The 21,365-nt window shown below is 48.8% G+C and overlaps 1 protein-coding gene across 4 annotated transcripts in view; it reads left to right on the forward strand.

Annotated features, from left to right (window-relative positions):
- Window positions 1-21,365, forward strand: part of rab3da (RAB3D, member RAS oncogene family, a) — a 66,546-nt gene that overhangs the window by 11,617 nt on the left and 33,564 nt on the right. The window contains exon 1 of one of the 4 annotated variants that reach the window (XM_038784867.1): window positions 4,815-4,875. The exons of the other annotated variants lie outside the window; for them this stretch is intronic. Within the exon in view, the coding sequence (XP_038640795.1) occupies window positions 4,867-4,875 (9 nt within the window). The 5' untranslated portion in view covers window positions 4,815-4,866. Of the gene's footprint in view, window positions 1-4,814; window positions 4,876-21,365 lie in introns of those variants that run through there. 4 annotated transcript variants of the gene reach the window in all.

Raw genomic sequence — 21,365 nt, forward strand, 5'->3', positions numbered from 1 at the left:
ACAACATCGAGGGCCGAAGGGCCTGTTCTGTGCTGTACTGTTCTAAGTCTAAATCCCGAAAGATGTGCAGGTTAGGTGAATTGAACATTCTGAATTCTCCCCTGTGTACCTGAACAGGCGCCGGAATGTGGCGACTAGGGGCTTTTCACAGTAACTTCATAGGGGCTGTTTAGCACACTGGGCTAAATCGCTGGCTTTGAAAGCAGACCAAGGCAGGCCAGCAGCACGGTTCAATTCCCGTACCAGCCTCCCCGAACAGGCGCCGGAATGTGGCGACTAGGGGCTTTTCACAGTAACTTCATAGGGGCTGTTTAGCACACTGGGCTAAATCGCTGGCTTTGAAAGCAGACCAAGGCAGGCCAGCAGCACGGTTCAATTCCCGTACCAGCCTCCCCGAACAGGTGCCGGAATGTGGCGACTAGGGGCTTTTCACAGTAACTTTATAGGGGCTGTTTCGGACTGTTTAACATCTTTGGACTGTGGGAGGAAACCGGAGCACCCGGAGGAAACCCACGCAGACACGGAGAGAACATGCAGACTCCACACAGACAGTGACCCAAGCCGGAAATCGAATCTGGGTCCCTGGAGCTGTGAAGCAACAGTGCTAACCACTGTGCTGCCGTGCCGCCCAATACGATCATGGTTGATCTTCGGGCTTCAACTCCGTTTTCCCGCCTGGTCCATCAATTCCCCTGAGAGACCAAATATCTCTCCTGCCCAACCTTAAATATGTTCACTGATGGAGCAGCCACAGCCCTCTGGGGTACAAAATTCCAAAGATTCCCAACACTTCGAGTGAAGAAATTTCTCGTCTCCGTCCGCAATGTTTGGCCCCCTTACCCCGAGACTCTGGTTCGATTTATGAGAATGTAACCGGCAACTCTAACTGCACCATCCAAGCCTCTGTTTCCAACCTTCCGAGCCAATAAACTAACATTTAAAAAACAATCCCACAATGATTCACTCTGGGCTTGCCTGTGACAGGGGCCTGGAGATTAATTTTTTATTCCAGGACAATCATAGAACATAGAACATAGAGAAATACAGCACAGAACAGGCCCTTCGGCCCACGATGTTGTGCCGAACTTTTGTCCTAGGTTAATCATAGATCATAGAATTTTGGACACTAAGGGCAATTTATCATGGCCAATCCAGCCAACCTGCACATCTTTGGACTGTGGGAGGAAACCGGAGCACCCGGAGGAAACCCACGCAGACACGGGGCGGATGTGCAGACTCCACACAGACAGTGACCCAAGCCGAAATCGAACCTGGGACCCTGGAGCTGTGAAGCAATTGTGCTATCCACAATGCTACCGTGCTGCCCTTAAGAACAAATTAATCTACACTCTATTATGCTACCATAATCTATGTACCTATCCAATAGCCGATTGAAGGTCCCTAACATTTCAGACTCAACTACTTCCACAGGCAGTGCATTCCATGCCCCCATTGCTCTCTGGGTAAAGAACCTATCTCTGACATCCCCCCCTATATCTTCCACCATTCACCTTAAATTTATGTCCCCTTGTAATAGTTTGTTCCACCCGGGGAAAAAGTCTCTGACTCTTTATCTATTCCCCTGATCATCTTATAAACCTCTATAGAGTCGCCCCTCATCCTTCTCTGTTCTAATGAGAAAAGGCCTAGCACCCTCAACCTTTCCTCGTGAGACCTACTCTCCATTCCAGGCAACATCCTGGTAAATCTCCTTTACACCTTTTCCAAAGCTTCCACATCCTTCCTGAAATGAGGTGACCAGAACTGCACACAGTACTCCAAATGTGGCCTTACCAAGGTTTTGTACAGCTGCTTCATCACCTCACGGCTCTTAAATTCAATCCCTCTGCTAATGAACGCTAGCACACCATAGGCCTTCTTCACAGCTCTAACCACTTGAGTGGCAACTTTCAAAGATCTATGAACATAGATCCAAGATCTCTCTGCTCCTCTACATTGCCAAGAACCCTACCGTTAACCCTGTATTCCGCATTCATATTTGTCCTTCCAAAATGGACAACCTCACACTTGTCAGGGTTAAACTCCATCTGCCACTTCTCAGCCCAGCTCTGCATCCTATCTATGTCTCTTTGCAGCCGACAACAGCCCTCCTCACTATCTACAACTCCACCAATCTTTGTATCATCTGCAAATTTACTGACCCACCCTTCAACTCCCTCATCCAAGTCATTAACGAAAATCACAAACAGCAGAGGACCCAGAACTGATCCCTGCGGTACGCCACTGGTAACTGGGCTCCAGGCTGAATACTTGCCATCCACCACCACTCTGACTTCTATCGGTTAGCCAGTTCGATATCCAACTGGCCAAATTTCCCACTATCCCATGCCTCCTTACTTTCTGCATAAGCCTACCATGGGAAACCTTATCAAATGCCTTACTAAAATCCATGTACACTACATCCACTGCTTTACCTTCATCCACATGCTTGGTCACCTCCTCAAAGAAGTCAATAAGACTTGTAAGGCAAGACCTACCCCTCACAAATCCGTGCTGACTATACCTAATCAAGCAATGCCTTTCCAGATGCTCAGAAATTCCATCCCTCAGTACCCTTTCCATTACTTTGCCGACCACCGAAGTAAGACTACTTGGCCTATAATTCCCAGGGTTATCCCTATTCCCTATTTTGAACAGGGGCACGACATTCGCCACTCTCCAATCCTCTGGTACCACCCCTGTTGACAGCGAGGACGAAAAGATCATTGCCAACGGCTCTGCAATTTCATTTCTTGCTTCCCATAGAATCCTTGGATATATCCCGTCAGGCCTGGGGGACTTGTCTACCCTCAAGTTTTTCAAAACGCGCAACACATCTTCCTTCCTAACAAGTATCTCCTTGAGCTTACCAGTTTGTTTCACACTGTCCTCTCCAACAACATGGCCCCTCTCGTTTGTAAATACTGAAGAAAAGTACTCGGTCAAGACCTCTCCTATCTCTTCAGACTCAATACACAATCTCCCGCTACTGTCCTTGATCGGACCTACTCTCACTCTAGTTATTCTCATATTTCTCACATATGTGTAAAAGGCCTTGGGGTTTTCCTTGATCCTACCCGCCAAAGATTTTTCATGCCCTCTCTTAGCTCTCCTAATCCCCTTCTTCAGTTCCCTCCTGGCTATCTTGTGTCCCTCCAGCGCCCTGTCTGAACCTTGTTTCCTCAGCCTCACATAAGTCTCCTCCTTCCTCTTAACCTCTCTTGTCAACCATGGTTCCCTCACTTGACCATCTCTTCCCTGCCTGACAGAGACATACATATCAAAGACACGCAGTACCTGTTCCTTGAACAAGTTCCACATTTCACTTGTGACCTTGCCTGACAGCCTATGTTCCCAACTTATGCACTTCAATGCAATCCTGGAGTGTTGGAAACCCATTAAACCCTTGAAGTGGCATCCTTCTCAAAGGCCGCCACTTTGCTGTAGAAACTGGTGAGCCTTCATCAGGCCATTGGCATGCAGCATTTGGAATTTGGTGCTTTGCAGATACGCAGCCCATCATCAGTCTGAAGTCTAGCTGGGGACGTGTAAAGGTGTGAAGAAAAACAGCACAGTCTGGGCCCCGTGTAGTACATGTTTCACTATCGTACTGCAGCCCTTGTTCATGGCCTTCTTACTTCCAACGTTCACTATTTCAATAATCCTCCTTGTTCATCTCCTTTTATATCTTCCTAAATTAGAGCTCACAAACTCTGCCCTCCCTATCCTAACTTGCGACAAGTCCCACCTGTCCATCACCCCAGTGTGTGCACACATATGTTGGTTTCTGTACGCGCAAAGACTTGATGTTAGAATTCTCATCCAGGCTAGGTGGATTGGCCACACCAAATTGCCCTTCGTGTCCAAAAAAGGTTAGGTGGGTTACGGGGATAGGGTGAAGGTGTGAGCTTGGGTAGGGTGCTCTTTCCGAGGGCCGGTGCAGACTCGATGGGCCGAATGGCCTCTTTCTGCACTGTAAAGTCTATGTGTTTGACCCCTCTATGACCGTTACCAGCCCCACAAATCATCCCTTCCCCCATCACTCCCGAGCAATTTTATTTAAAAAACATATTTTCAGCAACGTCTGAAGATAGTCAAATGAGCTTTGTAAAAAATCTCCTTTTAATGTTGGGGTCGCACGGTGTTTAACCTCCGCGCCAAGGACCGGGGTTCGATTCTGGCCTTGGGTGACTGTATGGAGTATGCGTGGGTTTCCTCCGGGTGCCCCGGTTTCCTCCCACAGTCCAATGACATGCAGGTTCGGTGGATTGGCCTTGCTGAAATTGCCCCTGAGTGTCCAAAGATGTGTAGGTTAAGGGGGCTTATGGGGCTTGGGTGGGGAGCTCATTCGGAGGGTCAGTGCAGAGTTTTTTTTTATAAATTTAGATTAGCCAATTATGTTTTCTAATTAAGGGGCAATTTAGCGTGGCCAATCCACCTACTCTGCACATTTTTGGGTTGTGGGGGCGAAACCCACGCAGACACGGGGAGAATGTGCAAACTCCACACGGACAGTGACCCAGAGCCGGGATCGAACCTGGGACCTCAGCGCCGTGAGGCGGTTGTGCTAACCACTAGGCCACCGTGCTGCCCTTGGGTCAGTGCAGAGTTGACCTAGACCGGCTATTTACTCAGCTGCCCTGGTATATCTTTATGTGGTGTGGTACGTGTCAAATTCTGTTTACCTCCATGTGTATTGGGATATCTTCTCATTCGCCTGATTAACTCGTGGCTTTTCTGAATCAGAATGTGAAGAGAATTTGCTTTGCTGAAATTAATCTTCCTTCCAACAGGCCTCTCTACAAGGTTCACTGCATTGGGTCTCCCAACCCGTGGATCTGTTCACGCGTGAGATAAGTCAGAAGAATGGATAAGGTCGGTCCATCTTTCAGGATATTATCTCTCTTGAGAATATCATGGCAATCATAGGACCTTAAAGCACAAATGGAGGCCGTTTGGTCCATCGCACCAGTGCCAGCTCATTGAAAGAGCCGGTCGATTGTTGGAGTTTCTGAAAATTGAGCGAGCGTTTTAAGTTCATTAGAATTGATCGACAATGCCAAGCAGCTGCTGATAAAAATCCTGGCCAGCATTTCTGCTTTTGCTAGGTGTGTGGGAGTGTGACAGTCATCATTAACTGATGATTTTGTTCAATCTGGTGGCAGTGAGCTGTGTCAGTAGTTCTTCCTTCTGTTTTATATGGAGGGGATGGGATGCTGCTCCACACTCTTAAATCTTTGCAGTGAAAATGTGTTTCAGTGATGATGGACTTGTCAACTGTCCAGAATCGGCCTGGAATCTCTGGGAATCGAATGTTAACCACTCGGACACTGTTTGGAGCAATGTACACCTGAACGCACAAACTCGGAGCAGGGGTAGGCTATTTTCCCCCTCGACCTGCTCCTCTCTTTGATGAGATTATTCTGATCTGTTTGTGGCCTCACCTCTAGTTTCCCCTTTACCGTTTGACTCCTTTGTCCGTCAAGAATCTACCATGACCCAGTCTCTGCTGTTTGCTGACGAATAGAATTCCCCCAACTACTCTCGGAAAGAAAAGGATTCTCCTCATCTCCGTCTTCAATGGGTGACCCCTTGGGCGGGATTCTCCCAACGGGAGGCTAAGTGCCGACGCCGGAGTGGAAACCGGAGTGTTTTACTCCGGCGTCAGCGCCCGTTCCCAGACACCTATTCTGCCCCCTCCGTGGGGCTAGCAGGGGCGTCGCGTGATTTACGGGGGCGGGGCCTTGACGTAGCGTAAAAGACGCGGCACCTTGGGTCCTGCGCATGCGCAGTTGGGCCGGCGCCAACCCATGCAGGCGCGGTAACCTCGCGGAGCGCTCCGGCCCCTCACCAACATGGCGCCTGGGTTCTGGGGCCGGTCGCGATAGGAAGTACGCCCGGGGGGGGGGGGGGGGAGGGGGAAGAGGCCAGCCCGTCGATCGGGCCAGACCCCATCAGAGGGGCCCCCCCCCCCACAGGCCGCCCCCCCCCCCCCCCCCCCCCACAGGCCCCCCCCCCCCAAGCCTTCGCGGCGAGTACCTGCCGGCAGCGACCAGGTGTGGATGGCAACGGCGGGACTGGGCCGCTTAAGCACGGCTGCTCGGCCCCTCCGGGCCGGAGAATCGCCGCTCGCCATTTAAGCCGATTCTCCGAGCAGCCAGGCGCGATTCTCACGGCCCTGGTTTCGGGGGGGGGGGGGGGGGGGGGTTGGGAGAATCGCGTGCGGGGGTCAGGCGGCGTGGCCCGATTCGCGTGGAGTCCCGCCAATTCTCCCGCCCAGCGGTGGGGGGATGGGGGGTGGCAGAATACCGCCCCTTATTTTTAAACAGGGACCCCTATCGTAGAATCGCTTCAGTGCAGAAGGAGGCCATTGAGTCGTCAAGTCTGCACCCACCGAAAGAGCATTGTACCTAATCCACCCCCCCCCCCCCTCTCCTATTCCCGTAACCCCATATAACCTGCACAGCTTTGGACTCTGGGAGGAAACCGGAGCACCCGGAGGAAACCCACGCAGACATGGAGAGAAAGTTTAAACACCACACAGACAGTCGCCCTAGTCCAGAATCGAACCCGAGTCCCCAGCACTGTGAGGCAGCAGTGCTAACCACTGTGCTGCCCGAGTTCTAGTCTTCTGTAAGGGGCACATTCTCTCAGTGCCCCCTCGGGATTGTTCATGCTCCACAATCCCCTCTCATAACTTCTAAACTGCAATGACTATAGGCCCAACTTGCTGAACCTTTCCTCTTACGCTAACCCCTTCCTCCCAGGAATCAGCGAGCAACCCTTCACTGAACTGTTTTGTAACTCGATCCACCCTCAAATAATGAAACAATTGGTGCGGTGGTATAGTGGTAATGTCGCTGGTCTAGTAATTCAGAGAAGCAGGGTGATGATGATCTGGGGACCTGGGTTCAAATCCCACCATGGCAGATGATGGAATTTAAACTTAAAAATAAATAAATATTAGAGTACCCAAATCATTTTTCCCAATTACGGGGCAATTTGCCGTGGTCAATCCACTTACCCTGAACATCTTTTTGGGTTGTGGGGGCGAAACCCACGCAACACGTGGCGAATTGTCAAACTCCACATGGGCAGTGACCCAGAGCGGGGATCGAACCTGGGACCTTGGCACCATGAGGCAGCAGTGCGACCCACTGTGCCATCGTGCTGCCCTGGAATTTAAACTTAATAAAAGTCTACTGATGACTATGAAACCATTGTTGATTGTCGTAAAAGCCGTCTGGTTCACTAATGCATTTGAGGGCAGGAATTCTGCCGTCCTTACCCAGTCTGGCCTACATGTGACTCCAGACCCACAGCGATGTGGTCGACTCTTAACTACCCCCTCGAGGGTAATTAGGGATGGGCAATAAATGCTGGCAAAGCCAGCGATGTCCACATCCCTTGAACAAATTTAAAAACAAAACTTCTGATGAAAATCATCAGGATGTTAAGTTAATTGCTTTGAACTATTTTGCAGGCTAGATACTGGAGTTGGGACTGGTGGTCAGAAATGATGCAGTCTGGGAATTAAACCTGTCCGTTTTCAATTCGCCAAGGGAAGGTGTAGTGCACTGTCCTTCAAACTGTCGCAAACATTTAAACTTTCTTCCCAGTTTGAATGTTAATAAATATTGGATGGTAATAAAGAAACCACAAGTGTATAAATCGAACAACATGGGTACTGACAGGGTATGTCCGTTGCAAATTATATTTAAACCATCATCGTGGTATTAACTGTTGTGCATCTTTGGCGTACACATTTCTCAAATGAATGGTCTCAAAAATGATTTTTTTTTAAGGGACACCCATCTAGATTAACTTAAAACAAATGTGGCTTCTTTGAACAGAAACTAGGAAACAAATTTCTTCCCATGGAAAATTAATAGCATGCTGTTATGCAAGGCCCACTTGGTGATGCTCCACATTTTTTCTTTTAATCTCGGACGATTACTTTTTCAATTGATGACAAGTTGTTCATATGCCTAGCGTTAGGCATATGGGGTGATCAAGGTGAAGCATTGAAGTATTTACAGGGAAGCCAATACATGGGGAAGGATACGGAGATGCAGGCGTTGAAGCAAGCTGGGAGGAGGCATGTGCAGAACCGAGAGTGGCACGGACCTATTGGACTGAACGTGGGCAATTCTCTACGAATTTCAGGAGAGTGGACGTATGGGGTGAGCAATGGCTCATGGGGGCAGGGCAGAGCAGTTAGAGACGAGACATTGTGTAAGGAAACATCCAGGAATATACCCAACCAGAATTGGCAACCCCACAGAGTTGGGTGTGTCACGAGCATTACCTTCCCACACCCTTCTCCATCCAAAGGAACGAGGATGTACTAATGGAAATCTGGGAGAGAGACCGTGAGGTTCTTGAGCAAATTGTCATAGGGCGTGACAAGGTTTTGGGAGCATTGGCAGGCTTAAAAGTGGACAAGTCTCCAGGTCCAGATCTATTGTGCCCCAGGGTGCTGTGGGAGGCGAAGGAGGAGATTGTAGGGGCTCTGCCCCAAACTTTTAATTCTTCTCTGGCCACTGGTATAGTGTTCAATTCTGGTCGCCACACTACCAGAAGGATGCGGAGGCTTTAGCGAGGGTGCAGAAGAGATTTACCAGGATGTTGCCTGGTTATGGAGGGCATTAGTTATGAGGAGAGGTTGAATAAAATCTGTTTGTTCTCACTGGAACGACGGAGGTTGAGGGGGGCGACCTGATCGAGGTCTACAAAATTATGAGGGGCATGGACAGAGTGGATAGTCAGAGGCTTTTTCCCAGGGTAGAGGGGTCAATTACCAGGGGGCATAGGTTTAAGGTGCGAGGGGCAAGGTATAGAGGAGATGTACGAGGCAAGTTTTTTACACAGAGGGTAGTGGGTGCCTGGAACTCGCTGCCGGAGGATGTGGTGGAAGCAGGGACGATAGTGACATTCATGGGACATCTTGACAAGTACATGAATAGAGGGATACGGACTCCGGAAGTGCAGAAGATTTTAGTTTAGACGGGCAGCATAGTCGGCACAGGCTTAGTGGGCCGAAGGGCCTGTTCCTGTGCTGTACTTTTCTTTGTTCTTTGACTAGAGAGCAGCTAATATAGTCCCCCTATTTCAGAAGGGTTGTGGAGATAAGCCATGGAACTACAGAGCAGTGAGTCTCGCGTCAGTGGTAGGGAAACTACTGGAGAAAATTAATCCCCACCTTGGAGGGGTATGGTTTGATCAGAGATAGTCAGCATAGCTTTGTCAGGGGGAGGTCACGTCTAACAAATTCGATTGCATTTTTTGAGGAGGTGACCAGGTGTGTCGATGAGATTGATGTAGTTTACATGGATTTCAGCAAAGCCTTTGACAAGGTCCCACATAGGAGACTTTTAAAGAAGGCAAATGCACATGGGATACAGGGTAAGGGTAATTTAATAAGGTGTATTCAAAGTTGGCTTAGTGTAGGAAACATAGGGTGATGACAGACGACTGCTTTAGTGTCTGGAAGCCAATGTCCAGGAGGGTAGCACAGGAATCTGTGCTGACTCTCCCATTGTTTGTCATTTATATAAACAACGCAGTTGAGTATGTGGGGGGTGGGATGAGTAAGTTTGGAGATGACAAAGATTGACCGGGTGGTTAACAGTGAGGTTGAGGGTCTTGGGTTTCAGGAAGATACAGACGAGATGGTCAAATGGACAGAAAAGTGGCAGATGGAATTTAATCCTGAAGAGTGAGTCGATACACTTTGGAAGGGGTAATGTGACAAGGAAGTATTCAATGATTGGCCTGACACTGGGAAGTTCCGAGGAGCAAAGGGATATTGGAGTGTTTGTCTATTGATCTCTGAAGGCAGAAGGGCAGGTTAATAGAGTGGTGAAAAAAGCTATATGGGACACTCGCCTTTATCAATCGAGGCATAGATTCCAAAAGCAGGGAGGTCATGTTGGAGTTGTGTAGAACTTTGGTGAGGCCACAGCTGGAGTACTGTGTGCAGTTCTGGTCACCACATTATAGGAAGGATGTGATTGCACTGGAGGGGGTGCAGAGGAGATTCACCAGGATGTTGCCTGGGATGGAACGTTTAAGTTATGAAGAGAGGTTGGATAGGCTTGGGTTGTTTTCGCTGGAGCAGAGAAGACGGAGGGGGCGACCTGATCGAGGTGAACAAGATTATGAGGGGCATGGACAGGGTGGATAGGGAGCAGCTGCTTCCCTAAGTTGAAAGGTCAGTTACGAGGGGACACAAGTTCAAGGTGAGGGGCAGGAGATTAAGGTGGGGGGGGGGGGTGTTGCTCGTTATGCTTTTACTTAATTGCTCTGTTTTAATAACCTTTGCTCTAGAGTCGCCAGGTATCTTTCTGATACCACCACGAGGTTCAAAGCCAAGTACTGATCAATAACTCAATACACCAGTTAGCAAATTTCAAACCAAAACACATTTATTATACACACAGTCAATCACTAGTCATGCATAAACTCTACTTACTAAACTAACACTGCTACTAAAGGGCCTATACTTAGCTTTCGAATGGCCCACTAGGTCAGAGGAACAATGGCCTTTGTCCGGTTCTGAATCTGCAGGCTTCGAGCTGGTACGGAATAGTAGCTAGGAGCGCCTATCTCGTAGCCTGCGTTGACTGGAGACTTACTTGGTTGGTGCAGCTGCTGGGCAGGTCTCTCCTTGCTGAGAGTCACGGTCAAGAGTTCTTTGCGAGCTGCCAAGAGAGCCTGCCAAGAGAGCGAACTGAACTTGGGGACTCTACTTTATAGTCCCCAGGGGTTTCACACCCTTTTGGGCGGACCCCGGACTTGGTCCCAATCGAGTTGTTCCCTGATTGCTGGGCGGTTCCTATGTGTCCGTTGGTCTGCCTTTGTCCTGGCTCCCACTGGCGCCGGGGAGTCTGGTTTGGTCCCGATTGATTCAATGTTTCTAATTGTTCCTGGGGATTGCTCATTAATATGTAGATGGCTACTGGTTTCGGTTCTGTCTGGGTTCTGCAAGTCTCAATACGCAGGAAACCTTGCACTTGCTTGTTTTCCTGTGGCTGGCCAATTTTCCCTGTATTCTTTGCGGGCCTCCATTTTGGAATCGGGAAGTGGCTACCCCAGGTGGCTACAGGTGGGAAGGGAAATGTGTGGAAAAACAGTTTGACCCAGAGGGTGGCGACGGTCTGGAACGCACTGCCTGGGAGGGTGGCAGAGGCGGGTTGCCTCACATCCTTTAAGTGCCTGGATGAGCAGTTGGCACGTCTTAACATTCAAGGCTATGGGCCAAGTGCTGGCGAATGGGATCAGGTAGGTAGGCCAGGTGTTTTTCTCGTGTTGGTGCAGATTCGATGGGCCGAAGGGCCTCTTCTGCACTGTGAGATTATGTGATTGTGTCGCTTCAGAGAAAAAAAACTCTCGTGGTCAAAAAGTTAACTGTCCAGGATTTGCAACAAGTGTCTTATGTGAGGCACTTTGAAGGTCCGAAGGCCTGTAGGTTTGATAGGGCCCTCGAAACAGGATAGCATTGCTGGGCTGGTGTAGAAATCAATGAAATGAAGGCGGAGCATTCACTCTGCAAAGCATTGGGTAATTTGACAGGACCTCCTAATCTGTGAGGAATTTGTGTACCAGGTTTTGTTTTGTTTGGAGCTGTTCCCCCTCCCTGGCTGGGTTTAGGTGGGGTGTAGGTTACCTGACAGGATGCCTTGTTCTATTGTGGTGTGAGTTTTCATCCTGCGACTATTTAGTACAATCAAGTGACTAGGCCATTAACTGGGCAGTTCAAAGTGAAAGTAAACAAGTTGCATTATGCGGAGCATGTACTACATTTGCACAGCAAACATACCAAAGCCTTGACTTAACAATTCAATTCGATTGCAGCCTTCAAACAACAGGATTCTCATTTGATAGGCACTGGTTTGCGAGCTTTTAACATGTTCTTTTCAAATGTAGAACCTTTCGGTGCGTGAAGAGGCCATTGACTCATCGCTGCAACATAGAAGCAGGAGGAGGCCATTCAGCCCTTCAAGCCTGCTCTGCCATCCATCATCATCATGGCTGACCATCAAATTTAGTACCCTGATTTCACACCCTCCCACCCACAATATTCTTGGATCCCTTTAGTCCCAAGAGCTCTATCTAATTCCTTCTTGAAATTACACAATGTTTTGGCCTCAACTACTTTCTGTGGTAGTCAATTCCACAGATTCACCACTCTCTGGGTGAAGAGATTTCTCCTCACCTCAGTCCTCAAAGGTTTACCCCTTATCCTCAAACTATTACCCCCTAGTTCTGGACCCCCCCACCATCGGGAACATTGGGCGAGATTCTCCCAAAACGGGAGAAATCGTAAGGCTGGCGTCAAACCCGGGCGGGTTTGACGCCAGCGCGCCCCTTCCTGACCGGGAACCGATTTTGGTCCCCGGTCGGGGCTAGCAGTCCGACGCCGTAGGCTCCGGCATGACGGGCTTAACGAATATCGTTAAGCCCGCTTGCCGGAGTTAGCGCCGGCTGACGCGTCATATGACGTCAGCCGCGCATGCGCGGATTGGAAGACTCCAACCCGCGCATGCGCGGATGACGTCATTGCGTATTTGCGCGAAACCCGCGCATGCGCGGGCCGGGTTGCCCCTCAGCCGCCCCGCGAATGGATACTGCGGGGCGGCGGAAGGAGAAAGAGTGCGCGGGCATCGGGCCCGCTGCCCGCGATCGGTGCCCACCGATCGCGGGCCCATGGCACCCTTGGCACGGCCGTGGTACTGCCGTGCCAATCGGTGCCATGGTTATAAAAAGCGAGTTTGTGACGCCGTTTTTACGAACGGCCAGACCAGGTGTGTTTGCCGTTCGTAAAAACGGCGTAAAGGGCTGGGACTTCGGCCCATCGAACAGCTGTGAATCGCTGCCGGCCGTAAAAAAACGGCGGCAGCGATTCGGGTCGGGAGTTGGGCGGGGGGGGGGGGGGGGGAGAATAGCGGGAGGGCGGGAAAAATGTCGGGAAGGCCCTCCCGCTATTCTCCGACCCGTCGTGGGTGTCGGAGAATTTCGCCCATTCTTTCTGAATCCACCGTCTATTCCTGTTAGAATTTTAAGAGATCCCCTTTCACTCTTTGAAACTCCAATGAATATAATCCTAACTGATTTAGTCTCTCCTCGTATGACAGTTTCCCCCCCCTCCATCCCAGGGATCAGCATGGTAAACCTTCCCTGCGCTTCCTCCATAGCAAGAACATCCTTCCTCAGATAAGGACACCAAAACTGCTCACAATACTCTAGGTGTGGCCTTGCCATGCATATGCCCACTCGTTCAGCCTGTCCAAATCCCGCTGAAGAATCTCCGCTTCCTCCTCGCAGCTCACTCTCCCACCCAGCTGTGTGTCATCTGGAAATTTGGGGATAATACATTTAGTTCCCTCGTCCAAATCATTAATATTTAATGTGAACAGTTGGGGTCCTAGCACAGGTCCCTGTGGTACCCCACTAGTCACTCTCTGCCAATTGGAAAAAGACCCATTATTCCAACTGTTTGCCTTCTGTCTGCTAACCAGCTTTCTATCCATCTCAAGACGCAATCCTACGCGCTTTAACTTTACACGGTAATCTACTATAGTAATCTACCTTGACGGAGGCTTTCAGAAAGTCTAAATAAACCACATCCACCGGTTCCCCCCTGGTCAACTCTACTAGTAACATCTTCAAAGAATTCTACTGGATTTGTCCAGCATGATTTCTCTTCTGTAAATCCATGCCAATTGCTTTCCAAATGCTGTGCAATGCAATCTTTGATAATGCTCGAGCAACTTTCCTACTACCGACATTAGGCTCACTGGTCTATAGTTCCCGGTTTTCTCTCTACCCCTGTTTTTGAACAGCGGCCTTATATTAGCTAAAGAATTTTGGAAAATGACCACCAATATCTTGGACCGCTTAAATACACTGAGATGAAGATCACCATGCTCTGAAGATTTAGCAGCCTTTAATCCCATTAATTTCTCCAAAATTATTTCTCTACTAAAGCTGATTTCCTTCGTAAGAAGTCTTACAACACCAGGTTAAAGTCCAACAGGTTTGTTTCAAACACAAGCTTTTGGAGCACAGCTCCTTCCTCAGGTGAATGGAGAGGTATGAACAACCTGGTGTTGTAAGACTTCTTACTGTGCTCACCCCAGTCCAACGCCGGCATCTCCACATCCTGATTTCCTTCAGCTCCTCACTAAAGCTTGTGTTACTCAGAACTTCGGTACATTATTCATGCCTTCCTTTGTGAAGACCGAATTAAGTCCCTCAACCATTTTTCTTTTCCCCATTATGAATTTTCCTGTTTCTACCTGTAAGGAATCTACCTTTTGTTTTTGTCAGTCTTTTTCTCTTCATGTTCTTTTGTTCCCCACTAGCTTGCTTTCATATTGTATTTTCTCTTTCTTAATCAACCCCTTGGTCTGCCTTTGTTGAATTTTAAACTGTTCCCAATCCACAGGTCGATTGCTTTTTTTTTTGCTAATTTGTATGCTTCCTTGAATCTAACATATCTCTAAATTCCCCTCTAAGCCATGGTTTGGCCACAGTTCCACTTCAACTCCTACGCCAATTAGGAATAGGGCTGCATGGTAGCACAGTGGTTAGCACTGTTGTTTCACAGAGCCAGGAACCTGGATTTGATTCCCGGCTTGGGTCACTGTCTGTGCGGAGTTTGCACGTTCTCCCCGTGTCTGCGTGGGTTTCCTCCGGGTGCTCCGGTTTCCACCTACAAGCCCCGAAAGTCGTGCTGTTAGGTGAGTTGGACATTCTGAATTCTCCCTCTGTGTACCCGAACACCCGGAATGTGGTGACTAGGGGATTTTCACAGTAACTTCATTGCAGTGTTAATGTAAGCCTGCTTGTGACACTAATAAAGATTATTATTATTAAAGATGGTGAGTAACGTTCTCTCCTGTGTTGCCAATCGGCACCAATAATGTTGCCAATTAATAATGATGCTCTTTTAGAGTCGCCAGGTATTAAATGATACCACCACAAGGCTTTACCGGATATCGATCAAAGGACCACACAACCAGTTAGTCAGTTCAAGTTCAAAGATAGTTTATTTATACACAAGGATTACTTCGACATAAAACACTACAAGTTAAACTACACCTAACAACTACAATAACCTATACTTAACTTCAGGGCAACCGGCTCTATGCAGATGGACAAGGCCTTTGTCCGGATCTTGCTTGGCTGGGTGGAAGAAGTGGCTTTGTTTCTGCTGGGCTCATCCATCTGGTAGCGATCGTTGGTCTTGAACTTGTCTGTCTGGTTGTAATGCTGCACTTGGGTTGGCATAGGCCGGATCCAAGAGAGACCGAGCACATGGCTGTGTCTCTTCTTATCCCTCTGGGATTTCGCACTCTTTGGGGCGGTCCTTAACTTGAACCCAATAATTCGACAGGCTTCGATCACTGCCTTCGATTTTGGCCAATAAAGGGGCGGGTACCTTGATGGCTGGGTGTGTCCTTAGCGGTCATTGACCTTGGCTGTTTGGGCTTTCTCAGCAATGGGAGTGGCGCCGATTAGTCTGTTTCTGTATCTGATACCTGACTACAGTCCTTTTGTTCTGGGGAAATGGGCCATTAGAATGCAAACGAGCGGGGGTTTTGATCGCGTCTAGCTATCTGGGTTGCAAATACACACACAAGCTCTGAGTGTGTCTGAGTCCTGGGTTGGCCATAATTCCCATGGTCCTTTGCAAGTGGCCATCTGAGATGGCTACACCTGAGAGTCCGAAGGGTCACAGGTTCAAGTCTCTCCAGAGACCTGGACACAACATTAGACTGAGGGAATGCCTCACTGTCACGTGTGCGTTCTTTCACATGAGATGTTGAAATGCTCCCTTGGGCAGACATAAAAGGTTCCCATGGCTCAACAGGTATTCTGTGGCGAGTGACTTAATTCCTGTCTTCCTGAAACCTTTTCACCATCTTTAAAGTGGAAAGTGGGAGTGTGATGCAATACTCTGCACTTAACCTGGATGACTGCAGCTCTGACACTACTCCAGACGCTCAATGCCGTACAGCACAAGCATCCCACTTGGTCACCGCCTCGTTCACTCCCACAACAGCGGTGCACAGTGGCAGCAGTGTGTACCACCCACATTACGCACTGCAACAACTCGCCAAACCTCTTCCAACAGCATCTTCCAACCCATGACCGCTGTCATCTGGAAGGACAAGGGTGGCAGATGTATGGGATCACCATAGCCTCCCAAGTTCCCCTCCGCGTCTCACACCCTGGCTTGGAAATATATAACAATAATCTTTATTGTCACAAGTTGAGTAGGGTGATCATGGCTCGGCACAACATTGAGGGCCGAAGGGCCTGTTTTGTGCTGTACTGTTCTATGTTCTATGTTCTAAGTAGGCTTACATTGCAATGAAGTTACTGTGAAAAGCCCCTAGTCGCCACACTCCGGCGCCCGTTCAGGTACACAGAGGGAGAATTCGGAATGTCCATTTCATCTAACAAGCACGTCTTGCGGGAGGAAACTGGAGCACCCGGAGGAAACCCACGCAGACACGGGGAGAACGTGCAGGCTCCGCACAGCCAGTGACCCAGTGGGGAATCGAACCTGGGTCCCTGGCGCTGTATGGCCGTTCCTTCACCGTCGTTGAATCAAACGCTCCCAAACGACACTCTGCGTCTCCCGACACCACATGGACTGCAGCAGTTCCCGAAGGTTTTCCCGAGGGGCATTGGGAATGGACAACAAATGCTGGCCTTGCCCGCACTGACCGCGCCCATGAATGAATTTTTTGAAGATTCTTCCCGGTGTTCCGACTAAACCTTATTATCCCATTTCTGTTTGTGACAGGATTGCTTGCACAAATTGGCTGCCGTTTTCCTTGCATTATAATAACCTCAAAGGGCACACGGAGCCATTCTGTGTCCACGACTGATTCTGAAAATAAGTGTCCTTTTCCCCAAGTTTGTTGGGTCTCCACAGAAACGTGGCTGAAAGGTGGACTCTGGCAAAGCTGGGAAGGAAGCTGTTGTTTGCCTTTCCTGTCAGCGTTCTGAGTGGCGTCCTCCACATCCGTGTCTAAAACACGTTTCAATTTCCTGTAAATCATGAGGCGGAAGACCGCCGTACTGATCCTCATAGTGAAGCTTCCGGAATGTTCACATCTCAGTCCTTTGGAAACTTGAGCAAGCAGCACAGGGGCTTTGTCGGGTCTGTAAGGGTGTTGCAGGGATAATAGGAAATGGTCCCTAATTTCCGCTGGGCCTCTCCGTTTCTCCGTGTGAGGAACACGTTGGCACTTTTCTTTCTCAGAAAATGTTTAGGTTGAATCAGGATGTTGACAGAGTGCAGAGGGAGGGACGAGCCAGCTGGCAAATCTCCTTTGTTGCAGTCCACCCAATCAATCGAGATAGAGAACCTAGTGGAGTGGTGCAGCGACAACAATCTCTCCCTTAATGCCAGCAAAATTAAAGAGCTGGTCATCGACTTCAGGAAGCAAAGTACTGTACACACCCCTGTCAGCATCAATGGGGCCGAGGTGGAGATGGTTAGCAGTTTCAAATTCCTCGGGGTGCACATCTCCAAAAATGTGTCCTTGTCCACTCACGTCGACGCTACCACCAAGAAAGCACAACAGCGCCTATACGTCCTCAGGAAACTCAGGAAATTCGGCATGTCCACATTAACCCTTACCAACTTTTACAGATGCACCATAGAAAGCATCCTATCGGGCTGCATCACAGCCTGGTATGGCAACTGCTCGGCCCAGGACCGCAAGGAACTTCAGAGAGTCTTAACATCGGCCAGTCCATCACACGAACGTGCCTCCCATCCATTGACTCCGTCTACACCTCCCGCTGCCTGGGGAAAGCGGGCAGCATAATCAAAGACTCCTCCCACCCGGCTTACTCACTCTTTCAACTTCTTCCATCGGGCAGGGGATACAGAAGTCTGAGAACACGAACGAACAGACTCAAAAACAGCTTCTTCCCCACTGTTCCAGAGTCCTGAATGACCCTCTCATGGACTGACCTTATTAACATTACACCCCTGTATGCTTCATCCAATGCCGGTGTTTATGTAGTTACATTGTATACCTTGTGTTGCCCTATTATGTATTCTCTTTTATTCCCTTTTCTTCCCATGTACTTAATGACCTGTTGAGCTGTATATTTTTCACTGTACCTCGGTACACGTGACAATAACAAATCCAATCCAATCCAATCCTATTCTCCAAACCTGGCCCTGGCCTAATATTTGATCCTGAGGGTTCATATTTTCTGGGTTATGTAATGCGTGTGGATGTCTTTGTGCTCCGTGTCAGCACTGGGTGTGGTATGTGGTTGGAGCAATGGAGGTGTTCAGACCCTCAGCTCGCCGGTCGGAATGCTGCAACGTTGACATTGTGAAACTACTGAGAGTGGAAGCCAGGAGCTGCAGGAATTCTGGTGTTCCTGGGTGTATGTGTGCACGGGTTCAGTAACTCTGCAGTTTCAACCGGAAAGGTTTGCCCTTGATTGCTGTAAATCAATCAAGAAAGCAGATGGTAAGATTCACAATTTGACAAGAATGCCTGATACTTTTTCCATTGGAAAATACTTAAAACTGGGCCCTCAGCTGGGTCGCTGCCATTTCCCCTGGAGCCAGAAACAGGGAAATTCCTTGGTTCAAGGCTGGTCAGTGTTGAGCTGTCTAATCTTATTGGGACACCATGTTTGGCTCATTAAAGAGAAAATAACTTTTATTTCTATAGCAACTTTTGAGACATCCCAAATCCCTTTTACGCTGCTGAAGTGTAATGATTGTTGGAGGGTGTCTGTTACGGTTCAATAGGTCTGAAGGACCCTTCGTAGTCCTACTTCGGTTAACTGGAAGTCTTTATTGACTCTTGGGTACAAGCTAGGATCTGTCTCCATGTTGGCTGGTCCACTCGTCCAACACTAGACTGTTCCTGGGTGTGGGTTGTGTTCCCTTGCATCGTGGTGTGTCACTGTACTCAGTCCTATTTGCCAGATCCTTATACAACAGTCATGTAGGGAGCGCGGCAGATAATTCTGAACACAACCAGTTCCCACAAATGGCAATGTGGAAATGAGCAGGATATCTGTATTAGTGACGTTGGGGGAGGTATAATTGTTGACAATGACCCCAGAGAGAACTCCTTTTGCTCTTCAGGGCCTCGTCTAGGGCCTCATTCCAAAGTCGGCACCTGTGGCGTTGCAGTGCTCCCTCAGTGCTGTCCCGGGTTTTGCTCCGGTCTCTGAAGTGGGACACAACCTTCTGTCACGAACCCCTGGGCTAGTGCGCGGTCAATTCCAGCCCCACTGTCACAACACAAGTGAAATTAGATGTTATTTTCAAACTGCTGACGAACTTGGCTGAGCCCAATAAACTGCAGTCATGTGGTTTGTAAATTCAACACATCATCTTTCATTGTTTAACAGTAATACAATTAAACTGACAAAAATGTAACTGACAACAACCCCACTTTTTTCAACTCTCCCCACAACATAGAGGGAAAGGGTGGTGGAGAGGGAAGAAAAATGATGATAATGTAAAAAGGATAAAAATAATCTCTGATCCACTATGATGGTTTCCAGTTAAAGTCTTTCAGGAGTTCAAGCTTTTCCTTTGATGCTTCTTCCTTCCAAGCTTGAGAGGGTTTTCTCTGGCAAGGCTGACTACTTTTTTTGTATATTCAAGATCACTTCAACTATATAGTAACGATGTGCCAGGCATTCACTGGGTCGAGAACCATAAAGCAGTGCTTTAATTCGGGGCAGCATGGTAGCATTGTGGATAGCACAATTGCTTCACAGCTCCAGGGTCCCAGGTTCGATTCCGGGTTGGGTCACTGTCTGTGCGGAGTCTGCACGTTCTCCCCGTGTCTGCATGGGTTTCCTCCCAGGTGCTCTGGTTTCCTTCCACAGTCCGGATTCCTCCCGCAGTCCAAAGGTGTGCAGGTTAGGTGGATTGGCCATGCTAAATCGCCCTTAGTGTGCAAAATTGCCCTTAGTGTTGGGTGGGGTTGCTGGGTTATGGGGATAGGGTGGAGGTGTAGACCTTGGGTCGGGTGCTCTTTCCAGGAGCTGGTGCAGACTCGATGGGCCGAATGGCCTCCTTCTGCACTGTAAATTCTGTGATAATCTATGATTAATTCAGCAGAGAGATCCTACTCCCTTCAAGGTCTAATCACTTCTGACCAGCTCCCACGGAGCCATCCTGCAGGAACCAATCACTGACTGTTGTCAGCCAGACCACTGTCCCTGGCCATCCCGGCAGGTTGCCAGCCAGCCGGCCAATCGAACCAACTTCATCCGAAGCTGGTTCTTCAGATTCTCTCAGCTCCGACGAGTCTGTATTCTCCTCCCCAAAACCAAATCCTGGAACACACTGTCCTGACTAGCAGGCTGCCTCAGCTTAAATCCACTGTTTAATGGCGCATTCTGATTATGAGTCCATGGGGCAAAAATAATAAAATAAAAACAAGAAGAAATGGGAACAAAGGGAAATCGAAAAGAAGGACTCTAACACTTCTGACTCCGACCAGAGAGGTCCCTGCTGAGACAACAGCTGCCATTATAATACCCTGCAGAGATAGAGATAGAGAAATACAGCACAGAACATGCCCTTTGGCCCACGATGTTGTGCCGAACTTTTGTCCTAGGTTAATCATAGAATTTTGGGCACTAAGGGCAATTTATCATGGCCAATCCACCCAACCTGCACATCTTTGGACTGTGGGAGGAAACCGGAGCACCCGGAGGAAACCCACGCACACACGGAGAGGATGTGTAGACTCCACACAGACAGTGACCCAAGTCGAAATCGAACTTGGGATCCTGGAGCTGTGAAGCAATTGTGCTATCCACAATGCTACCGTGCTGTCCTTAAGAAGAAATTAATCTACACTCCATTATTCTACCCTAATCCATGTACCTATCCAATAGCCGCTTGAAGGTTCCTAACGTTTCTGACTCAACTACTTCCACAGGCAGTTCATTCCATGCCTCCACTACTTTCTGGGTAAAGAACCTACCTCTGACATCCCCCCTATATCTTCCACCATTTACCTTAAATTTATGTCCCCACCCGGGGAAAAAGTCTCTGACTGTCTACTCTATCTATTCCCCTGATCATCTTATAAACCTCTATCAAGTCGCCCCTCATCCTTCTCCATTCTAATGAGAAAAGGCCCACCACCCTCAACCTTTCCTCGTAAGACCTACTCTCCATTCCAGGCAACATCCTGGTAAATCTCCTTTGTACCTTTTCCAAAGCTTCCACATCCTTCCTAAAATGAGGTGACCAGAACTGCACACAGTACTCCAAATGTGGCCTGACCAAGGTTTTGTACAGCTGCATCATCACCTCACGGCTCTTAAATTCTTAATAG

The sequence above is a fragment of the Scyliorhinus canicula genome, chromosome 25 (genome assembly GCF_902713615.1).
Source record: "Scyliorhinus canicula chromosome 25, sScyCan1.1, whole genome shotgun sequence".
NCBI lineage: Eukaryota > Metazoa > Chordata > Chondrichthyes > Carcharhiniformes > Scyliorhinidae > Scyliorhinus > Scyliorhinus canicula.